The sequence below is a fragment of the Myxocyprinus asiaticus genome, chromosome 19, assembly GCF_019703515.2.
Source record: "Myxocyprinus asiaticus isolate MX2 ecotype Aquarium Trade chromosome 19, UBuf_Myxa_2, whole genome shotgun sequence".
NCBI classification, from domain to species: domain Eukaryota; kingdom Metazoa; phylum Chordata; class Actinopteri; order Cypriniformes; family Catostomidae; genus Myxocyprinus; species Myxocyprinus asiaticus.
The window spans coordinates 3,375,386-3,393,979 of record NC_059362.1 but is presented as its reverse complement, the minus strand read 5'-3'; the positions used below and the strand labels follow the sequence as shown (position 1 = coordinate 3,393,979).

Here is an 18,594-nt window from a genome sequence, read left to right as displayed (position 1 = left end):
CTCACCTGGCTCCGCCTGCCTTTGTCGAGCCTCTCCTGGCTCCGCCTGCCTTCGTCGAGCCTCTCCTGGCTCCACCTGCCTTTGTCAAGCCTCTCCCGTCTCCGCCCAGAGAGTCTTCCACGGCTCTGCCCTCAGAGTCTTCCACGGTTCCACCCATTCCCCAGAGACTCCTCTTCCGGCGGTTCCACCCGCTCCTCCAGAGACGGGTGAGGAGAGAAGTCACCAAAACAATCTGAGGTTTGTTTGTAATGTAGAAATGGTTGATTAACACTGAACCCACTATTAAACTTCACAACTAGAAGAACTCCAAGGTGTTCGTAGAGTTTGTAGAGGTGTTCTGTAGTCAGAATTCAGTAGTCAGTATCCAGTTAAAAGGAAAGTTCACCCAAAAATGAAAATTCTCTCATCATTTACTCACCCTCATGCCATCCCAGATGTGAATGACTGTCTTTATTCAGCTGAACATGAACAAAGATTTTTGAAATAATACCTCAGCTATTTAGGTCCATACAATGCAAGTGAATGAGTGCCACATTTTTGAAACTCCAAAAAGTATCATAAAAGTAATTCATACAACTCCAATGGATTAATTAATGTCTTCTGAAGTGAAACGCTAGGTGTGTGTCAGGATTAGATCAATATTTAAAACTTGAGGGTTGCGGTCACATAAGCGCGTTGGCAAGTTCACACGAGAACTGACGTGTGAAATACTAAAAAATACGGAAGTGCAGTGTTATTTACAACAGAGGAACATAGAAATTCATACATAGATGCCTCATTCGGCTGGTTTAGATATGTCAACTGTGGCCATCTTGGAACGGTCAACAAGGTGAGCTGTTAGAATCAGTTTGAATGCAAGTGATGCCTCAAACTGAGCTCCTTGCTCAGACCACTGAATAAACTGCTTTTGCTAATAAGGTATCTGTGTTTGAATATCTATGCAGAGGAGGCTTACGTGCTTACACAACACCCTAGTCAACGAGCTGGCCGAAAGTGAAAATGTTAGTAAAAAAAAGTTTTACATTTTGATCTATTTCTTACACACACCTAGCATTTCACTTCAGATGACATAAATTAATCCACTGGAGTCTTATGTGCTTTTTAGAGCTTCAAAAATTTGGCACCCATTCACTTGCATTGTATGGACCTACAGAGCTGAGATATTCTTCTAAAAATCTTTGTTTGTGTTCTGCAGAAGAAAGAAAGTCACACACATCTGGGATGGCATGAGGGTGAGTAAATGATGAGAGAATTTTCATTGTTAGGTGAACTATCCCTTTAAAGTCTGCAAAGCTGATTGAATTTGTTGTTTGAAAATCAGGACTGTTGAAGGCTGAAGCTGTTTGCACACAGGTCTCTTCTAACACGTAATATTTGGTTCTGAACCTTTAAACAGACTGGCACTTGCGTCTATCTGCCATGGATGGATTGCAAGAGATGCCAAGAATGTGAGATACTGACTGAAGGCAATTTCTGAGGAGACAGCTACTGTAGATTGTTTGGGTTCACTAGTGACAACACTCTTACATTGACACTTGAATAAAAGCTCTTGGTAGTTCACTTCAGTGTTGAAGAAAGCCAGAGAACAAAATTTAACTTGGACTCCCTCGTGTTTTAGTGCTTATCTCCAAGCAGATGAGCATAGCGAGAAACTAGCCAGGACAGAGCCCAGAGCCATGTGCATATACTGTACCTCATGCAGTGTACAATACGTGTGGGTTTGGTTAGATGATCGTCTGTTATCAGACAAGGAAAATGTTTCAGAAAGAATCAGCATGCACACGCATACTGACAGACTAATCAGCTGCCTTACACACCTGCACGGAGGAAAGGCAACTGAACGTGAGGATGTGATGTGTTAGCATTATACAGAAAGGAACAAGTCAGCACACCTGGACCAGTGGTGCGATTACAGGAAATGTCCAGGTTTATCATTGTGGGGTGTTCTAGTGTAGCGCAGTGGCTCTAAACTGGTTTTGATCAAATGTTATATCAAATGGCAAGGTTTTGGCCAATAATTCACCACACAAAGGAAATTGTGCTCACCACAAACCATATTTATAATTTTTAGTTGAATCTGTATTTAATGCATCTATCATAACTATGCACAATTAAATGGTCAGCACAGCTTTGCTGTCCGATAAGATACGTTGTTTTAAGGCAGTATTAAATACATCATTCATAAAGCAAACAAAGGGAGTGCTGATTATAAACTTATATTAACTATTTTGCTCAATATTTGTGTGTGCTATGTATTTTTTATGCTAATTAGAGTAACAAATTGCAGCTTCTTTCATGTGCTTCTCTCAGGAGTGCTAATTGTATATTAATACGCTGGTGGCCATTAACAAAGTTGTTGCTCATGAAAGGTGTTGCAAATCAGTCAATTTTCTATTTGTGTCAGGATGCTTCTTTAGAGGGAATCTGCCTTTGTAGGCAGTAGAAAGAGAAGCTTTCTTTATTTTTTACACAGATTTTTTGTCCTACTTTATATAGGTGTCTTAAGCTACTATGTACTAGTAAAATACATACAATACAATGTACTTATTGTTTAACTACATGTTGTTCTCACAAGATTTATATTTGCTGCTACTGAGGTTGAGGTATGGGTAGATTTAGGGTTTAGTTAGGGTTAGGGTTTAGAATAAGGGTTGGGGTAGGGTTAGGGGTTAGGTTAACAGTATAAATACAGATGTAATTAAATTCAGGTACTTTAAATGAAAGTACAATTCAACAGCCCGTACGTACATAACAAGTACATGGTATCAAATGCTTAAAGGAATATAGTTCACCCAAAAATGAATATTCTCTCATCATTTACTTACCCTCATGCCATCACAGATGTGTATAACTTACTTTCTTCAACAGAACACAAATAAAGATTTTTAGAAGAATATCTCAGCACTTTTGGTCCATACAATGCAAGTGAATGGGTGCCAAAAATTTTAAGCTCCAAAAATCACATAAAGGCAGCATAAAAGTAATCCATGCAACTCCTGTGGTTAAATCAAAGTCTTCAGGAGCAATATAACATGTGTAGGTGAGAAAAAGGTCAAATTTTAAGTCCATTTTCACTATTAATTCTCCTCCCTGCTCAGTCAATCTCCACTTTAACTTTCACATTCTTATTCTTGTGTTTTTGATGATTCGCATTCTTAATGCATACGCCCCCTACTGGGCAGGGAGAAAAATTTCTATCAAAAAAGGACTTAAATATGTATCTGTTTTTTACCCACACCTATCATATCACTTCTGAAAACAATGATTAAACCACTGAAGCTCCAAAGTTCTGGCCATCATTCACTTGCATTGTATGGACCTACTATAGCTTTGAAATATGGCCACTATTTTGCGATCTGAATTACGTCATTACAGTAATGCATTAAAACACTGTTTCTGATGACTGATCGGAGCCGAAATATAACCTCATTCATTCTTGCAACAATGGAGCTTTGATGTTATCTCGTGGCCACTTTTGGTACTGCGCCTAGTCAATATCTGATATATATGCCATTTTATAACTTATTTACATTTTCTATATTTTTTTTTTTTGGTTGCCACATACATATTTAATATATATTTTTTATTAAGTAAATAAAAGTTTAGTGCATTGCATATTCATTGCAATAAACCTAAACTTCTATAACTTTTTTTTTAATTAACTTTACTGTTTTCACTTGCACAGTAATCTCCCAAGTCTCTTTAAAATGAGACCAAAATTAAGTCTGTAGTCCCAAGTGTTCAAGAATTACAGGCATTTAAAGTGTAATTTTCTGGTAAATGCTAAAAAGGAGGGGTGCCAGTTTAATTAAAACCATTTGATTATTGTCATGATGCATTTTTTGGTCTTGTCTTTCTTACAGTTGGCAAAAGAAAACCTTTTTTTGTTAATGAATGTTTTCGTCAGTAATTTAATTGACGAGAATAATAAGGTTTTATACAGAGCTATGATGTCCTATTTCTCCACGGGCACTGAACCTGTAATGAGTGTACTGTTACTTGGATGAAAGTGTCAGTTAAATTCGTAATAACATGTAAGGGTGTACTGTCATCATACCGTCTTCCTCTGTTTGTATAATGGTCTCGTCACTCTCTTTGCGTCCCTCTGGGTTGGTGAGTATCATCTTCAGGCTTACGTTGGTGTTGGGAGGCAAGTTTCCCACCACGTGTCGGGGGGCTTTTGGGTCCATCTCCAGGCAGTCAGCTTTGCTCTGGTTGGCTTTGTGGTAGTGATAGCAGATGGTCACGTTGAATGTGTGGCAGCGGGTGATGTTGTAGCCCAGTGACTCCCAGTCCACGGCAATGAAGCGCGCCTGAGTCTCAGCAATCTTCAGGTTCTTGGGGGTCCGCATGGGCTCTACGAGAGAAGATAAAATAGAGAGACAGGTTACAAGAGCAGACACTTTGAGAGGATGGGAAGGGCAGCAGATCTGATAAACACGAGTCACAAATGTAGTTCATTAAAAAAAAACTCTGAACGGCGCAAGCTGATAGGTCCATTGATGTGTAATCAGTAGCAAATCAACTTGCGTACTCTCTCTTTGCCTACATTTAAATTTGCTCAGTTTACAAGTAAGCTGGTTTCACTGCAGTGGGCTGCGAGTTTTCTCTGAAACCCTCCTCCATCCCAGCTCCAATGGTCTAGATCTGTCACATGGGGATTGTATTTATGTCTAATTGCGCAGCAAGCAGCAGCATGTCATATATTCTTGGTTCAGCATGTCTTGTGTTTTTCTTATTGTGCAGTAGTGTAGCAGATCTAATCTCCATTTAAAACTGCATTAATTTCGCTACGTTTTCACCTCTCATCCACACTAGAACCATGTTTTCCTCCACCAAAAATGTGAGTTTCGAAAATGCTCTCCATTACGGCATACTTTAAAAAAAGAAATTTTCAAACAAAAACAGATTAGTGTGAATGTAGTCTCAGCCTCAGACGGCACGCCCACAGTCCGTGCACTAACCGTCTGATGTACATAGCACACAAAATTGAAAACCCTTTTTTTTAACCATTCAGCGCAAATCTGATTGGCTGGTTTGATTGAACTTTTCATCAATCCGCCTGGAAACCGAATCACATTCACAAGATTCCACGTTGATACGATGAATGCTTTTGAGGGTGAAATAATCACCGGATTTGTCCAAGTTTTCCAGGTTAGTGACATTAAATCTTCGATGAGGAACATAGCAGAAAGTAAACCAGACATCCATGAGCAGAGCTGCATATGCTGCTTTGTTTGTTTAGTCATGTCTGTGAAATACTCTGTGATGAGGTTTTCTATGCTTTAATTAGACTCTGTACACATGTTCCACTATTTTCCAATGTATTTTCTGCGCAATCGTTTCTTGGAGACTCGTGCACTATTATATAAATTATATCTTTCCCCATGATGGTCTTTTATTATGGTATGATACATCTATGATAACCCCGTCCTTAAAAGGCACATGATGACTAAAGCTTTACATGTCAGTTAGAGGGCTTTTCCTGTCTAACTGGGTGGTTCTTGGCCAACTGAAGCTGCTATAGATCCCAGACCTTTGCTGTTTTAGTCAAAGGTCTGGCTATGCGAAATTAGTGTGGATGTGGCCTTAGCCACAATCACCATTTACTTTCATTGTATGGACTGTGTCACATTCTTCAATATTTCTCCTTTTGTTCTCCAGAAAAATGTAAAATCATACATGAGGGTGAGTGGGGGTTTGGAGAGGGTTTGAGATAATTTCGCAAGCTCAAAGCCTAGTGTGTTCTTGCCAGATATTTCGTTGGTAGGTGAGTTTTTTCAGCACCCAAATAATAAAAAAAAAAAAGACCTATCTTCTGATAAAAGTCAACACAAGTTAAGCTCAAACAGCATTTGTGGCATAATGTTGATTTTTACAAAATAAAATAATAATAATAATTTCGACTTGTCCCTCGTTTATTTAATTAAAAGCAAAAATCACAGTTAATGTAAGGCACTTACAATGGAAGTGAATGGGCCAGTCCATAAAAAAATACACATCGTTTCAAAAGTATAGCCACAATACATAAACATTATATGTGTTAACATAATTTTAGTGTGATAAAATTGCTTACTAACTTTATCTCTGTAAAGTTATATCCAATACTACAACTTCGCTGCCATGACAATGAAACCCTGTCATGCCGGTAAAATATATAACTTTTCTCAGATATGGCTAGTAAGCGATTTTATCAGACTAAAACCATGTAAACATGTATAATGTTTATGTCTTGTGGCTATAGTTTTGAAACAGTGTGCATTTTAGTATTTATGGATTGGCACCCATTCACTTCCACTGTAAGTGACTCACTGTTACAGCTTTTTATCTTTTAATAAACAAGAGTCGAGTCAACATTATTTTTGTGGTAATCAATATTGTGCCACAAATGCTGTTGTTTGAGCTTAACGTGTATTGAACCCAGAATATTTCTTTAAGTGTGGAGGGATTTATATGGATTTGTTGTTTAATTTTAATCTTTTTGTGTCAAAAAACCAGACTCTAGTTTGAACGGGCCTTTAAAAGACACTGGATCTTTGCCAATGCACTGACTAAAAACCATAAAGTGGGCAAATATTGCTAACTCACAAACAAACAACATCATTAACATTTCGTTTTTCTTATGTACAATTAAAATAGTTCAGAAATAGGCTTTATCAGCATGATTCAAGATTCTAGAGACAGAGAGTATGAACTGCTAAGAGAGAGCACGAGAGAGAAGAGAAATGTTGTGAAAGCAAATGAGACACCTGTGGACCAAATAAAGGCTCCTTCATAGACACACACACACACACACAGACTCAGCCATTTTAAGAGCCTCTAAATTAGCCAATACATCACTGAGAAGCGAGTTCATATAACGCCTTCCCATTATGCATCAGTCCAGCACCCCAATATGACTTCTAATTACTGTAGCAGAGTAATTTACCTTTGCCACGACACCACTGACACACACACAAACACACATCTGTATCATTACTGTATAAATATACACACTGCATCATGCAATTCTATGCAACACGGATGTGGATCATGGAGCAGTGAATGTATACTGTATGCCATTTTTTTCTCTGGGTTTGCCCATCAGGATGGAGGGGTAGGTGTTATTCCAGTGTAAGCAGCTGGTTGATTTTACCCTATCATTAACCTTTGAGCGAGACTGGCTTTACCTTAACACTGGCCTCTGACCACCGTCATAGATCAGAACAGCTATTGGTTTGCGTCGACTTCTGTTGGTGTTTATTTAGTAAATAATGACCGTCTGACTGCTCATTATCCCACTTATTACAAGACTACTTGACAAATAAATAAATAAATGGATATGTAACATTGATTTGAGATAAAATTATTTTATAAGCTTACTTGTAGAGATCGCAGAGTGATACGAGAAGTAAAAAAGATGACCCGCAATACCCGGATGACCGGTTTTACATCACTTTATCCCCGGATATGCGGTTGTTATTCAGAAATATTTTCTTAAATACTTTCCTGTCAATGTAAAATAGTGCTAAACTTAAGTAAGTGTCACTTTCAATGGCGATACTTTATACATTTCTCCCACACTGGTACCTTCTTTAAAGCCTTTGCCATCTGAAATTAATGACAGTATTAATGAAAAATTACAGGCCAAATGTGTTTGTTGTTCAGCAGTAACATAACACAGCCTTACAAAATCAAATAGTGACTGTATGCTTCATCACTATTGACAATATTATATCTCAATGTGCCCTCTCATAAATATCACATTTATATTTCAGACGTATATATTTAACCATGCTCTTATCATGCTCTTTTTTTTTTTGTGTGTGTTTTTTTTCATAACTATGTCATAACATTAAGAAGCTTGGACAGAGTTCATTTTTCCAGAATGGGGAGAAGTGTGAGAAACTTTATAGTCAAAAATGTATGAAACGAAAACTATAAAACTGTTCCTGTGTGCGTGCATTCACGCAGTGTAATTTGATAGTGCTTGGTCTTCTGAAGCAAGCGAATGGCCGAGCAAAAGCAAAAACTCAGGCAGCATATTTATATAAGGTTGGCTAATGATTGATTTACTACTGATAATTAACTTATAAATTCACTTAGAAACAAAACCTCTTCGGAGCGTTCATGTTTATAACCTGACTGGAAATTAGAGAATCTGCACGAATTCATAAGTGACTTTATTTTATTCAAAACAGCGTATTAAGAGGAAAGGTACGCATTTTCCATCCTTGACTTGTAGCATTATTCTAACCATTCAAACAGCTAATGTTGGCTTTAATGTTAGTGTCCTCTCCACCTTTGCGGCAATGCAATTCTCCAGTGCAGCGATTAGTTCTAAATAAACAAATTAATTATCAAACCACCTTTGGTTGTCTTAAATGACTGATTTATTGTACCATGACAATAATATTAACATGTATTCATACCTTGGCTTTTTTCTGTCTATGTTTTAAAGGCTTTTGAAGCATCTGTCTCTATAAATAGCCTAGTCACGTTGCACAACAAACTCCACGTGGAGTCAGTGATTGTTTTTTGTCTAACCACTAGAGGGATCCATTACATTGTTGAACAAAGGAGTTCAGACTGCAGAACCCTTCAGTGCAAGCCACGGAGAAATGAAACCAAACATAACTATCAGAAACTATCGGAGTTGATTTCTGATAGCTGATAGTTAAAAAAACACAACTATCGGCCCTGATTAACCGGTAAATCTGATATATCGGTTGACCACTAGTAGGAAGTGAACTGAAAGCCAGTAGTGGGGGGTGAGAAACAAGGTATAAAAAAAGAAAAACAAGGCAGATCAGAGACTGAGATGTGAAATGTAACCATCACATTGTTCATGCAGAGCGGCCTGGGTGAGAGTTAAACAGCGCTCATGGTGACACACACACACACAACTCAGAAGGGCCCTTTCCATGTAGTCCAATTAAATAATAATAATAATAATTAATAATAATTTTCTTTATTTATCACACATTATACATTTTGCACATATACAGTGAAATTCTTCTTTTTTCACATATCCCAGCTAGGCTGGGGTCAGAGTGCAGGGTCAGCCATGATACAGTGCCCCTGGAGCAGATAGGGTAAAGGGCCTTGCTCAAGGGCCCAACAGTGGCATCTTGGCAGTGCTAGGGCTTGAATCCCTGACCTTCTGATCAGTAACCCAGAGCCTTAACCGCTGAGCTACCACTGCCCCCTAAAATGAGAAGCTTTGAATAAAGATGAGGAGCTTGTTAACACAGAGCAGTGATTGGCTGTTTGCTCAGAGCTTATTAAACACAAAGCCTTTCCCATCATCCTGTTGGGTGATAATCTCTCTCTCTCTCTCTCTCTCTCTCTAACTCATGATTGTTATGAATCTACAGGAAATTGAAGGAAAACAACAATTTAGCCTGACATCAGAAAGACAGTAAGTGTCAGTCATCATAGGGAGGTTTTTACGTCAGTGACAGGCAATCATTTGAAACAGCTCCACTGTATTAATCCTCACAGTCCCACTGTAGAAAAATTTCAAAATCTGTATTAAGCATTTAAATATTAACTATTTTTCCACTAAATATGGGTTAAAACTACATGCAAACAAGTAGAAACAAGTTTGGTCAGAAAATATGTACAATTTGAATTTTGCATGCCAAAGTCACACAACATGGTCACTGTAAATGGATACAACTGATGACTGTTTGGGATCAAATTTAGCAATCCTCTAAAGTATTTGACCAGTTTTTATTAGTGCCCAAGCACTGAAAGTGTAGAGACCCTATTGTTCATCTAAGGATTCTTCTTCTTCTTTTCAAGGTTTTGGGTGCTTTTGGGACACTTAACATGCTTAAAAACTCATAAAATTTTGTCAGCCATTAGGACTGAGCAAAAGGTCACACATGGGCGTGTAAGTTGGGCTCTGTAGTGCCACCTTTTGACTAAAGTGGTGGGGTCATTTTCACATACTGTCACCAAACTTGGTACATATATTGTTCTCATCAAGCCGGAACAACTTTCAATATTACAGTCTTTAGCTCTGCCCAGGAAGTTGGCCATTTTTGATTGAATTTTGGATTTTTTGGATTTTTTTTTTTTTTTAAATTGCAGGCTCTGAACTTTTAAATACTCCTCCAAGGGGATTCATGTGACTGTCACCAAATTTAGGCAACATTATGCCAAGACATTGAAGATGCTAAATTGCAAACAGATTTTCGATATACTGAACGGTGTTGCCATGGCGAGGCAATAAAATAATGGCAAAAAATTGGAAACAAGAAGTGTCACATTACTTCTGCATGCATTGTGTGATTTAGATCAAACTTGACCTGTATGTTTTGTAATGGGGGCTGATCACATGAACATGGCTATTATGGGTCACGGTCATAGCGCCACCAACTGGCAGCAGGAAGGCACTTACAACAGACTTTGAAATAGCCCTCTTACTGTATATTTACCTGAATCACTTTAAAATTGTTTAGAATAATGTCAAGACACTGCTGATGTAAAATTGTGAAGGGATTCTTGATATCTTAAATAGTGTTGTCACGGCAATGGATCAAATTACATGATGTTGTTGTGTATTCGGGTGTATTTGACATACTCATAGGACCTCCAGCTGGCAACAATATATGTGACACTTTAAATAGACTTATACTGTATATGCCCTGTTATATTCACCACTGTCACATCAAATTTACTCAGACTAGTGCCAAATTTAATAAGGGGATTCTTGATATCTTACATGACATTTTCATAGCCACAAGTCAAATAACAATATTCTTTTTTTGGACTGTTCAAGGATTTACACTTGCCATAATTACACATTTTTTACATTTGCCACACACATCAAAACTGTAACCATTATGTCTTAATTGTTTACCCGACCAAATGCATGTGTTCATCATGCACTGTTTTCCGAAAGCCACTGGGTAGAAATGGACTCATGGTGCTTGGGCATGTCATCGCTGCTTGCAGCTATATTTATTATAATTTATTATAATTTATTTTATTTTATTTTTTCAAATTCCAACGTTTGGTGATAGAACAATTGTAACATTTCTGAAATAGATACACAATTTCTCTGAATGTTGCAGAAATGCAGTGGTGGGTCTTAGAACTCAATAATTGTTAATGTTATTCAGACAACTGAGCCCATTAAATCATTATAAATCATAAATAAACTACTCCAAATGATTTTCAATGTAGCCTCTCAAGAAAGTTAAAGCATATTGTATACGTAATTATAACAGTTTTGAAATTTCTCCAACCTTGAAAACCCAGTGTTGAAAATTTGTAGCAATTTTACAAAAAAATTACCTCAAAACAAAGCATAAACATTAAGGTTTTTAGAACTAGTTTGTTAAAGGGGTAAAAGCGCAGCATCAGTATCAATGCTTTGGGTCTCTGAGGGTTAAAGACAAAACTGATGTTTATAATACAAGACAGAGAGACAGAGAATGCAAATGCAGATATTTGTTTGCGCTTCCAAACAGCGCTCATTAAAAAAGCTAACTTGTTATTCTTAAATATTATGCTGATTTGGATGTTACTAGCTTGAACTGCTGTCCTGTTCATTTTAAATAAATAAATAAATAAATAGATAAAACTAACGCTTGATGCTGCTGATTCAAAGTATGCATCTGAAAGCAGTGAGTGTATCAGACAGAGTCTCTGTAAAGACCAACAAGCTCAAATCGATCAACAGGCCAGCCGGTACAAGAACCAATCCTGATGTTTATTCTATGAAATTACATTTTTTCATATCAGTTTTTCATTACAGTCATATAGTATACAGACACGTACAGAATCCTAATAAATAAAGCCACTAGAGGCCATTACAGTGATTTGACCAGGTTTGGCATGAAGCGGAGTACCTAAAAGCCCCTAAACCATGGTAAAATCACCATAATGCATAGTCTTCAGTGGCTTATTATTTTTATAAAATGTTGACAGCAGCAAAATGATGGCAATATTTAATAAATAATTACATTTATTTTTATTTATATTAAAGTTAACGGAATTAATGTGTTATGCATGCAATCAATTAACATTTATTAATGCTTTAATTTTTCATAATTGCAATTTTCACATTACATTCTGACATTTTATTCAGCACCATGTGAGTGCTGAACACTGGTTGGAATAGGGCGGAACCACTGCGATGTGTCCGGTGTCATTACATTTAATATTACTTGAACTGGTGCTATTTTAGTGCATTTTTATCTTTATACTGTGGAAAGCTTTGTTTGGAAAATGTTAATACAACTTTGTTACATATTGTTTTCTTTCTTTTCTAAGAAGGAACTAAATGCATTTTGACTGGAAAAGTAGTACAGTATACAGTATATTGAGTCAAATTTCAGCACTCCCAAAATCTGCTATATTTGCTATTAAATATTTTATCGCCTGACAAGACAGCACTAATTTATATTAATCACAATAAGCAATTTTTCTGCCACTGATTTTAATGGTTTGTAGCATCCTGGCCAATTTATACAGAATTTAACTCATGCGTGTTCACAGGTGAGTACATTTGCTACTTTACAGCTAATCAGAATTTAAAGCTAGAAATATACATTTTAAAAAACAATTTTAGCACATTATTAAAGGTAATTTATGCAATTTTTATCCTTTTTCAGATTTATTGGCAGAGACTTCTGTAAGTAAAGGCCCAGGTATACATCGTTTTTGTACGTTCCGGATTGGCTCGCGCCTGGTTGACCGCGGGTCATGGTCAAGAAAATCTAGGCAGCTGTGCTGATGACACAATTTGCATCACACATACTGTGCATGGAGCAATCTGCAACAAGGACACCCAAAGTATACTTTGGCCTTAAGCCATTCGTAAGTTGATTTCCCTAAAAAGTTAAAACATAGTGACGCTATCAAAACATGGCGTTAGTTTGTTGGCACAAATATCTGTTTGTCCAATGCAAGACAGGTGGGGAGTGTTCAGGAAACCTGTTTAAAATTCTGTCTGGTACCACTACACACTTCACCTTTAAAATACTGCATCAAATGGATCTGAAACTATAAGGTTGGTTTTCTCATTTTTTTCTTTTATTTCCCCAACAGTTCTGCAAACACATGTACAAGATCTCACCTGTGCTCTGCAATACATTCACACACTTTAACCTGGAGTCACTCACCAAGAAAATGGTAAACAGAGGGGAAGAAAACATCTTTGACTCTTAGAAAGCTCTCCATAATGACCAAATGATTGTGAATCGCCTCTTGAAACTGTCTCTTAATAAGAAGGAGGGCGGGACAACTCGACTGTCTCTGTGGCGATAAGGAGATGCCACTCACTGCCAAGTAAAACCCACGAGAGAGGAAATTTATATGCATCCAATTCACAGCCACGACCCATCATTAATTCAGTCTGACTAAAAAAAGAGAATTTGAGTGGCAAGCTGAAGTCTGATAGATCTCTGACACCGTCCATCAGTTTAAATGTCAAGCAAGCAATAAAACTAGTGGTGAACAGCAGTGAATAGTTCTGATTTGGCACGGCCCATCAAACCCAGAACCACACACATGCGCGCGCACACACACACACACACACACACACACACAAAAACACAGATAACATTTTTCCTGCCAACAATTATGGGCCTCCCTCTTCCTGTCGGTGTCTCTCTGAGTGTGGATCAATACAAGTGGTGAGCTGCATTAAGTTGCTAGATTAAAGCATTACTCCCCTGTAATAAAGCTTTATTGATCTTCAACTCCATGATCAAATCCAAGCACACTTCCCTCGGTCCCATCTACACCTCATACAACCCGCAGCTGTATGTGTTTAAAACTACACGATCCAAATCAAGTGGGATATCGTCACTGAACAGGCAGTACCTTCCTTGGGGCCCAATCATAAATGCTTACTTTATGTACATCATCTGTACATTACATTTCCTGCACAATTACCTGACTACATACTACATCAGGGGTGTCGACCTCATTTGAAGTTGCGGGTCGGATTGGACTAAATTTCACAGTGTGCGGGCTGATTTATTATGCATTAAATCTTAAGGTGTCCTTGAAGAGCACACTACATGCTCTTTTGGAGCTAATAAAGTAGGAATAGACGGATTGATCCTAAAGTATTGATACATCCGATACTGATGTTGTATTGATGGGATCGATCCTCACATAAAAATATAGATTCTAAAGTTTCTTTTTTTCTGGATATGTTTTTATTATCTATAAAGCATGAAAATTAATGTTTACAAATGTTTATAAAAGACCATTTAAACATAAATTCTTGTACAAAAACCCAGATGGAACTTTTTTTTTTTTCAGATGGTGATTAGCTGCATTTGTTCGACCCACTGGGGAGAAGCATCAGTTTCACCGGTGTCACGTTCCAGACAATTCGAATGAAGTATCATTACGTGGACAGTGGTTAATTTAGGACTTTAAAAATATGTTTTTTCCATTAGGGCAAATAAATATATATATAAAAAAAATGTTTTAAAAATATGGCTTTTAAATATAATATTCAAAAATTATTCATTTTATCTTCAAAATTCACAAATAATAATAAAAATATTAAATATAGATGCAAGCAGTAATTACAGGGCCAAGCAACGAAATAGCAAGGATTTCATAACACTAAGCACAAGCCAAAGAACACATGGAATATATATGACATACAGAGCAAACACACACAACATTACAAGTCACCTCAGGATAGCTTTGAACCTACAACTTTCCATTCAACAGGTCATTGTACAGTCCACTGCACCACAACAATCACAGTCCCCAAAGGTTAGAGGAATCACAACCAAGCATTGCAGCCACCATTATCAACTTCGTATTCATGTGACTTTTCAACAAAGATCAAAATCTAAATTTGATTGGGAAAAGCCCATTAACTGTTCAGTGAGCACAATACAAAATCTCAAGATTTTTTTTACAACTGCTCTTAAGTGGACTTGAACTTACAACCTTTTCTAACACACCCCAATACATAAACCACTAGGCCATTCGGTTGACTCATCACAACAGTGCCAAAGAGACATTCAAAGCTGAGAACACAAAACAATAGCTGAAAAATATTATTGATAGAGCTATGTGTTTTTGAATTCTAGCAGGAATTATTCAATCTAGTACAGCCATAAATTTTAAAACCATCCTTTGCTGGATTCTAAATAGTCAACATTTGAACCATAATTCAATATTGGCTAAGTTAACTGATTAGCATGCTAAGCTATCAATTCATGAAGCATGATAACCATGCTAAACAGACGATTTTCTTTTGAACTACAGGTGACGCTGTCTCCAAACTACTCAGGTAACCTCAGGAAAAGATGTGGATAAACCATACAAATTTTAATTTCAATTCAACAAAGGGTTCAAAAGACATATGACTTTATGATTTTAGGCCATACGGTTCAAAAGTTATGCTTCATTGTGCTGCCTTAAAATTCCATTGAGGAGAAAAAATAGAAACAATAAGAAAACCTGCAAACAGAAATTATCAGGGATAAGCCCCACAACTATTCAGTAAGCACAACACAAAAACATCCAGAACAAAATTAAACCATAATCAAGGTGGGGATCAAACTCATGACCTTTGGAACTATAATCTAATAATAATAATAATAATAATAATAATATTAACAACAACAAAGGATTAGAGGTTAAACCGTGTTGGCTAAGTTACTTAAAAAAGCAATTTACTACAAATGACTAATTACTGCTCTAAAATAGTAATCAGATTACTGACTTTCCTAATAACTTCATTGAAAAAGTAAGAAAATAACGAATTACTTTGTTACTTTCTAAATCACTTCACAGAAAGAATTATTATTATTTTTTTCTCGCAACAAATCAATGTCTATATTTATTCTTTTTTCATTGACTCACTAGGGGGTGCATGCCCTTACACTGAACAAAACGCAAACACACATGCATATTAACGTAATTCATGTTTTAAATGCATTCTACATATAAATACTGTGTATATGATAGAAATGTGTGTAAAACAAGTAATTAAAAGTAACTTAATAGAAAGTCAATAACTGTAATCTGATTACAAAAATTTGAAATGTAATATGCTACACTTCTTTTTGTACTAAAAAGTAATTTAATTACAGCCAACACTGGTGGATACATTTAATAATTCCATTTAATTTATTGGTATTGTTATTGGAGATATTGGCATTGGTAATACTTGGTATCAAAAAGAAAATAAGTGGTATAGCCCATCCCTGGAATAAAGTTAAGAATCAACTTTATGCTGCTTTAACCAATACTGGGGTAACACAAAAGGAAGCACATTGAATTTATTAATTTTATTAACTCTCACCAGCAGCCACTAGAGAACATCTAAACCAAACATTAAAGCAATGTTCAGGATTCAATACAGGTTTTATTGATGGCATTTGTGGCATAATGTTGATTCCCATAAAAATAATTTTAAATCGTTCCACTTTTTTTATTTTAAAGCAAAAATCACAGTTACAGTAACGCACTTACAGCTGAAGAAAATGAGGCCAGCGGGTTTAAAAGCAGAAATGTGAAGCTTTTATTTGAGATAAAGCGCTTACATAAAAATAATTAGCAAAACCTAATTTATTATTTGAGCTGTACAGTTTTCGAATTCATCTTTTAAAGGTACAGTAGCACTACTCTAGGTGGATGAACTTCTGGTGAAATCGGACTACACTGCTTGTGCCACGTATTGTTTTTGTTTTGTTTTTTGCATGCAGCCAGTGAAAATAACACAACAGACAGGTTTGTTGTTGATTTATTGTCTTTGTTTTATTTGATTTCACAGTGCCCAGTCTTTATATCTCCTCGCATTCAATTCAGACTGAAACTCGCAACTCAGCTAACATAAGATTTGTTTTACAATGGCGCTGTAGATTCAGACTGAATAGTGCTGCAGGAAACTCATGCACTGAATGTTTAACAGAGATCTCCCCTATATAGTGCACACTATTAAGATTTTCCTACTTACTTCAAGCCCTATGCAGAGTGCCATTTCATAACAGCAAACAGCACAGGCATTGTTTTTTTTGTTAACAACCGTTATTATTTCCTACGAGGCCCTGCTCTGTAGTCAAATTACAATGCATCACTGAATCTGGGTGGCATCACTGTCACACATACACACACACATTTACATAGATGTTGTGGTTATAACAGAATGGCATTTGTAGCTTCACCCCAGCCCAAGAGCACAAATCAATGGTAATCTCATTCACAATGACTTCTCAATGGCACAGCTACCTGATGAATAGACTCATCGATTTGCTGTTGTTCTGCCACTCGACGCAGGTGAAAACAGACCGTCTCTTTTTGAATCAGTTTGTGAAAACGATTCACAGTGTGGACTGTAATGTTGAATTAGGTTTCTCCGTCACTGCTTCATTGCTTAATACATCTTAAAAATGAAATTCTGTTGTTTTTATTTTCTCTTAAAGGTGATGTCATTTCTGTGCCTCTTACGCATCTTATGCCATTGGCTGAGCCAATGCTGCTACTGTATCTTGGGGTGGTTGGGACGCTAAAACAGTGTAAAAAGTGTTTACACATTTCAGCCTAGTCTCTGCATATATGTGTGTGTATATTTAAGAATACAACAAAGAATATTAAAGCAATAAGTCACTAGAGCCAATGCATTAGAGTTTTTTCTTATGGTAAAGTTGTTGTTACCCTCTAACTGTGGATGCCAGGCAACGTAACACTCAAAACTCATTCTATAAACAAATGATAGACTGATGTGGACTCACATGTGCACAAATATCAGCTATTTTACAACTGCTTCAAATGTGGTTCATCCAATCAGATTTTACAGCTGCAACTTTTGACTTTATATATGAAAAAAAGCTTCAACATGCAAGAGATGACAAAAAAGAGAGAGAAGCATGCTAATGAACACCAAACATGGCCAACATTTTTTGTAAGATCATGCGAGTATATTTACACTTCTCTCCATCATGCAAATGTTGTTGTCTGATGCTAACAAGAGCTTAGAGCGAGATCTCCAGAGACTCCCAAACAATGATGAAATCCAGATACTCAATTTCTCTCCCAATGTTTAAGAGAAAGGAGATTAGTTCATTAATTGCAGCAAAATTGTGTTTGACCACAGATATTCCCATGTGAGTGTGCCAAAGGCCCTTAGATTAATTCCATACTCTCAACATTTTTCGCAGTTAATCCAATTGATGCACAACAGTGTCTTTATTAGACCAGTAATGTTCTGAGCTAAAATCACCCACTGCCATATTTTTTTTTACATCTTCACAATTAAATGAGAAGCTGAAAATTGGAGCCGTGGTCTAGCACAGTGGTTCTAAACTGGTGTGTCTCAGGTCTGTTCTGATGAGCAGGGAAAAACATCTGTAATCTGTAAAAGCTGACCGATGTTAACATTGACATGTTCCCTCATCCTTGACAACTATTAACAAAATTAAAAATGAAATATGATCATATTGTCATTTTTCGACAGCAACACAGAAACAAAACACTGCATTATTTTGCATATTGTTGGATCTATGCAGTTCATGGTAATATTGATTAGGGCTGTCGATTTAACGTTTTAATTTAGTGCGATTACTTATATACAAAATAACGTGTTAAAACAATTATAGCAATTTATCATACCCCCTGACC

At 36.7% G+C, this 18,594-nt stretch overlaps 1 protein-coding gene across 3 annotated transcripts in view; it reads right to left on the bottom strand.

Moving 5' to 3' along the window:
• Positions 1 to 18,594, bottom strand: part of ptprk (protein tyrosine phosphatase receptor type K) — a 297,329-nt gene that overhangs the window by 91,436 nt on the left and 187,299 nt on the right. For all 3 annotated transcript variants that reach the window (XM_051644804.1, XM_051644805.1, XM_051644806.1), the window contains exon 8: positions 4,058 to 4,357. In XM_051644804.1, coding sequence (XP_051500764.1) covers positions 4,058 to 4,357 — 300 coding nt within the window. The remainder of the gene's footprint in view (positions 1 to 4,057; positions 4,358 to 18,594) is intronic.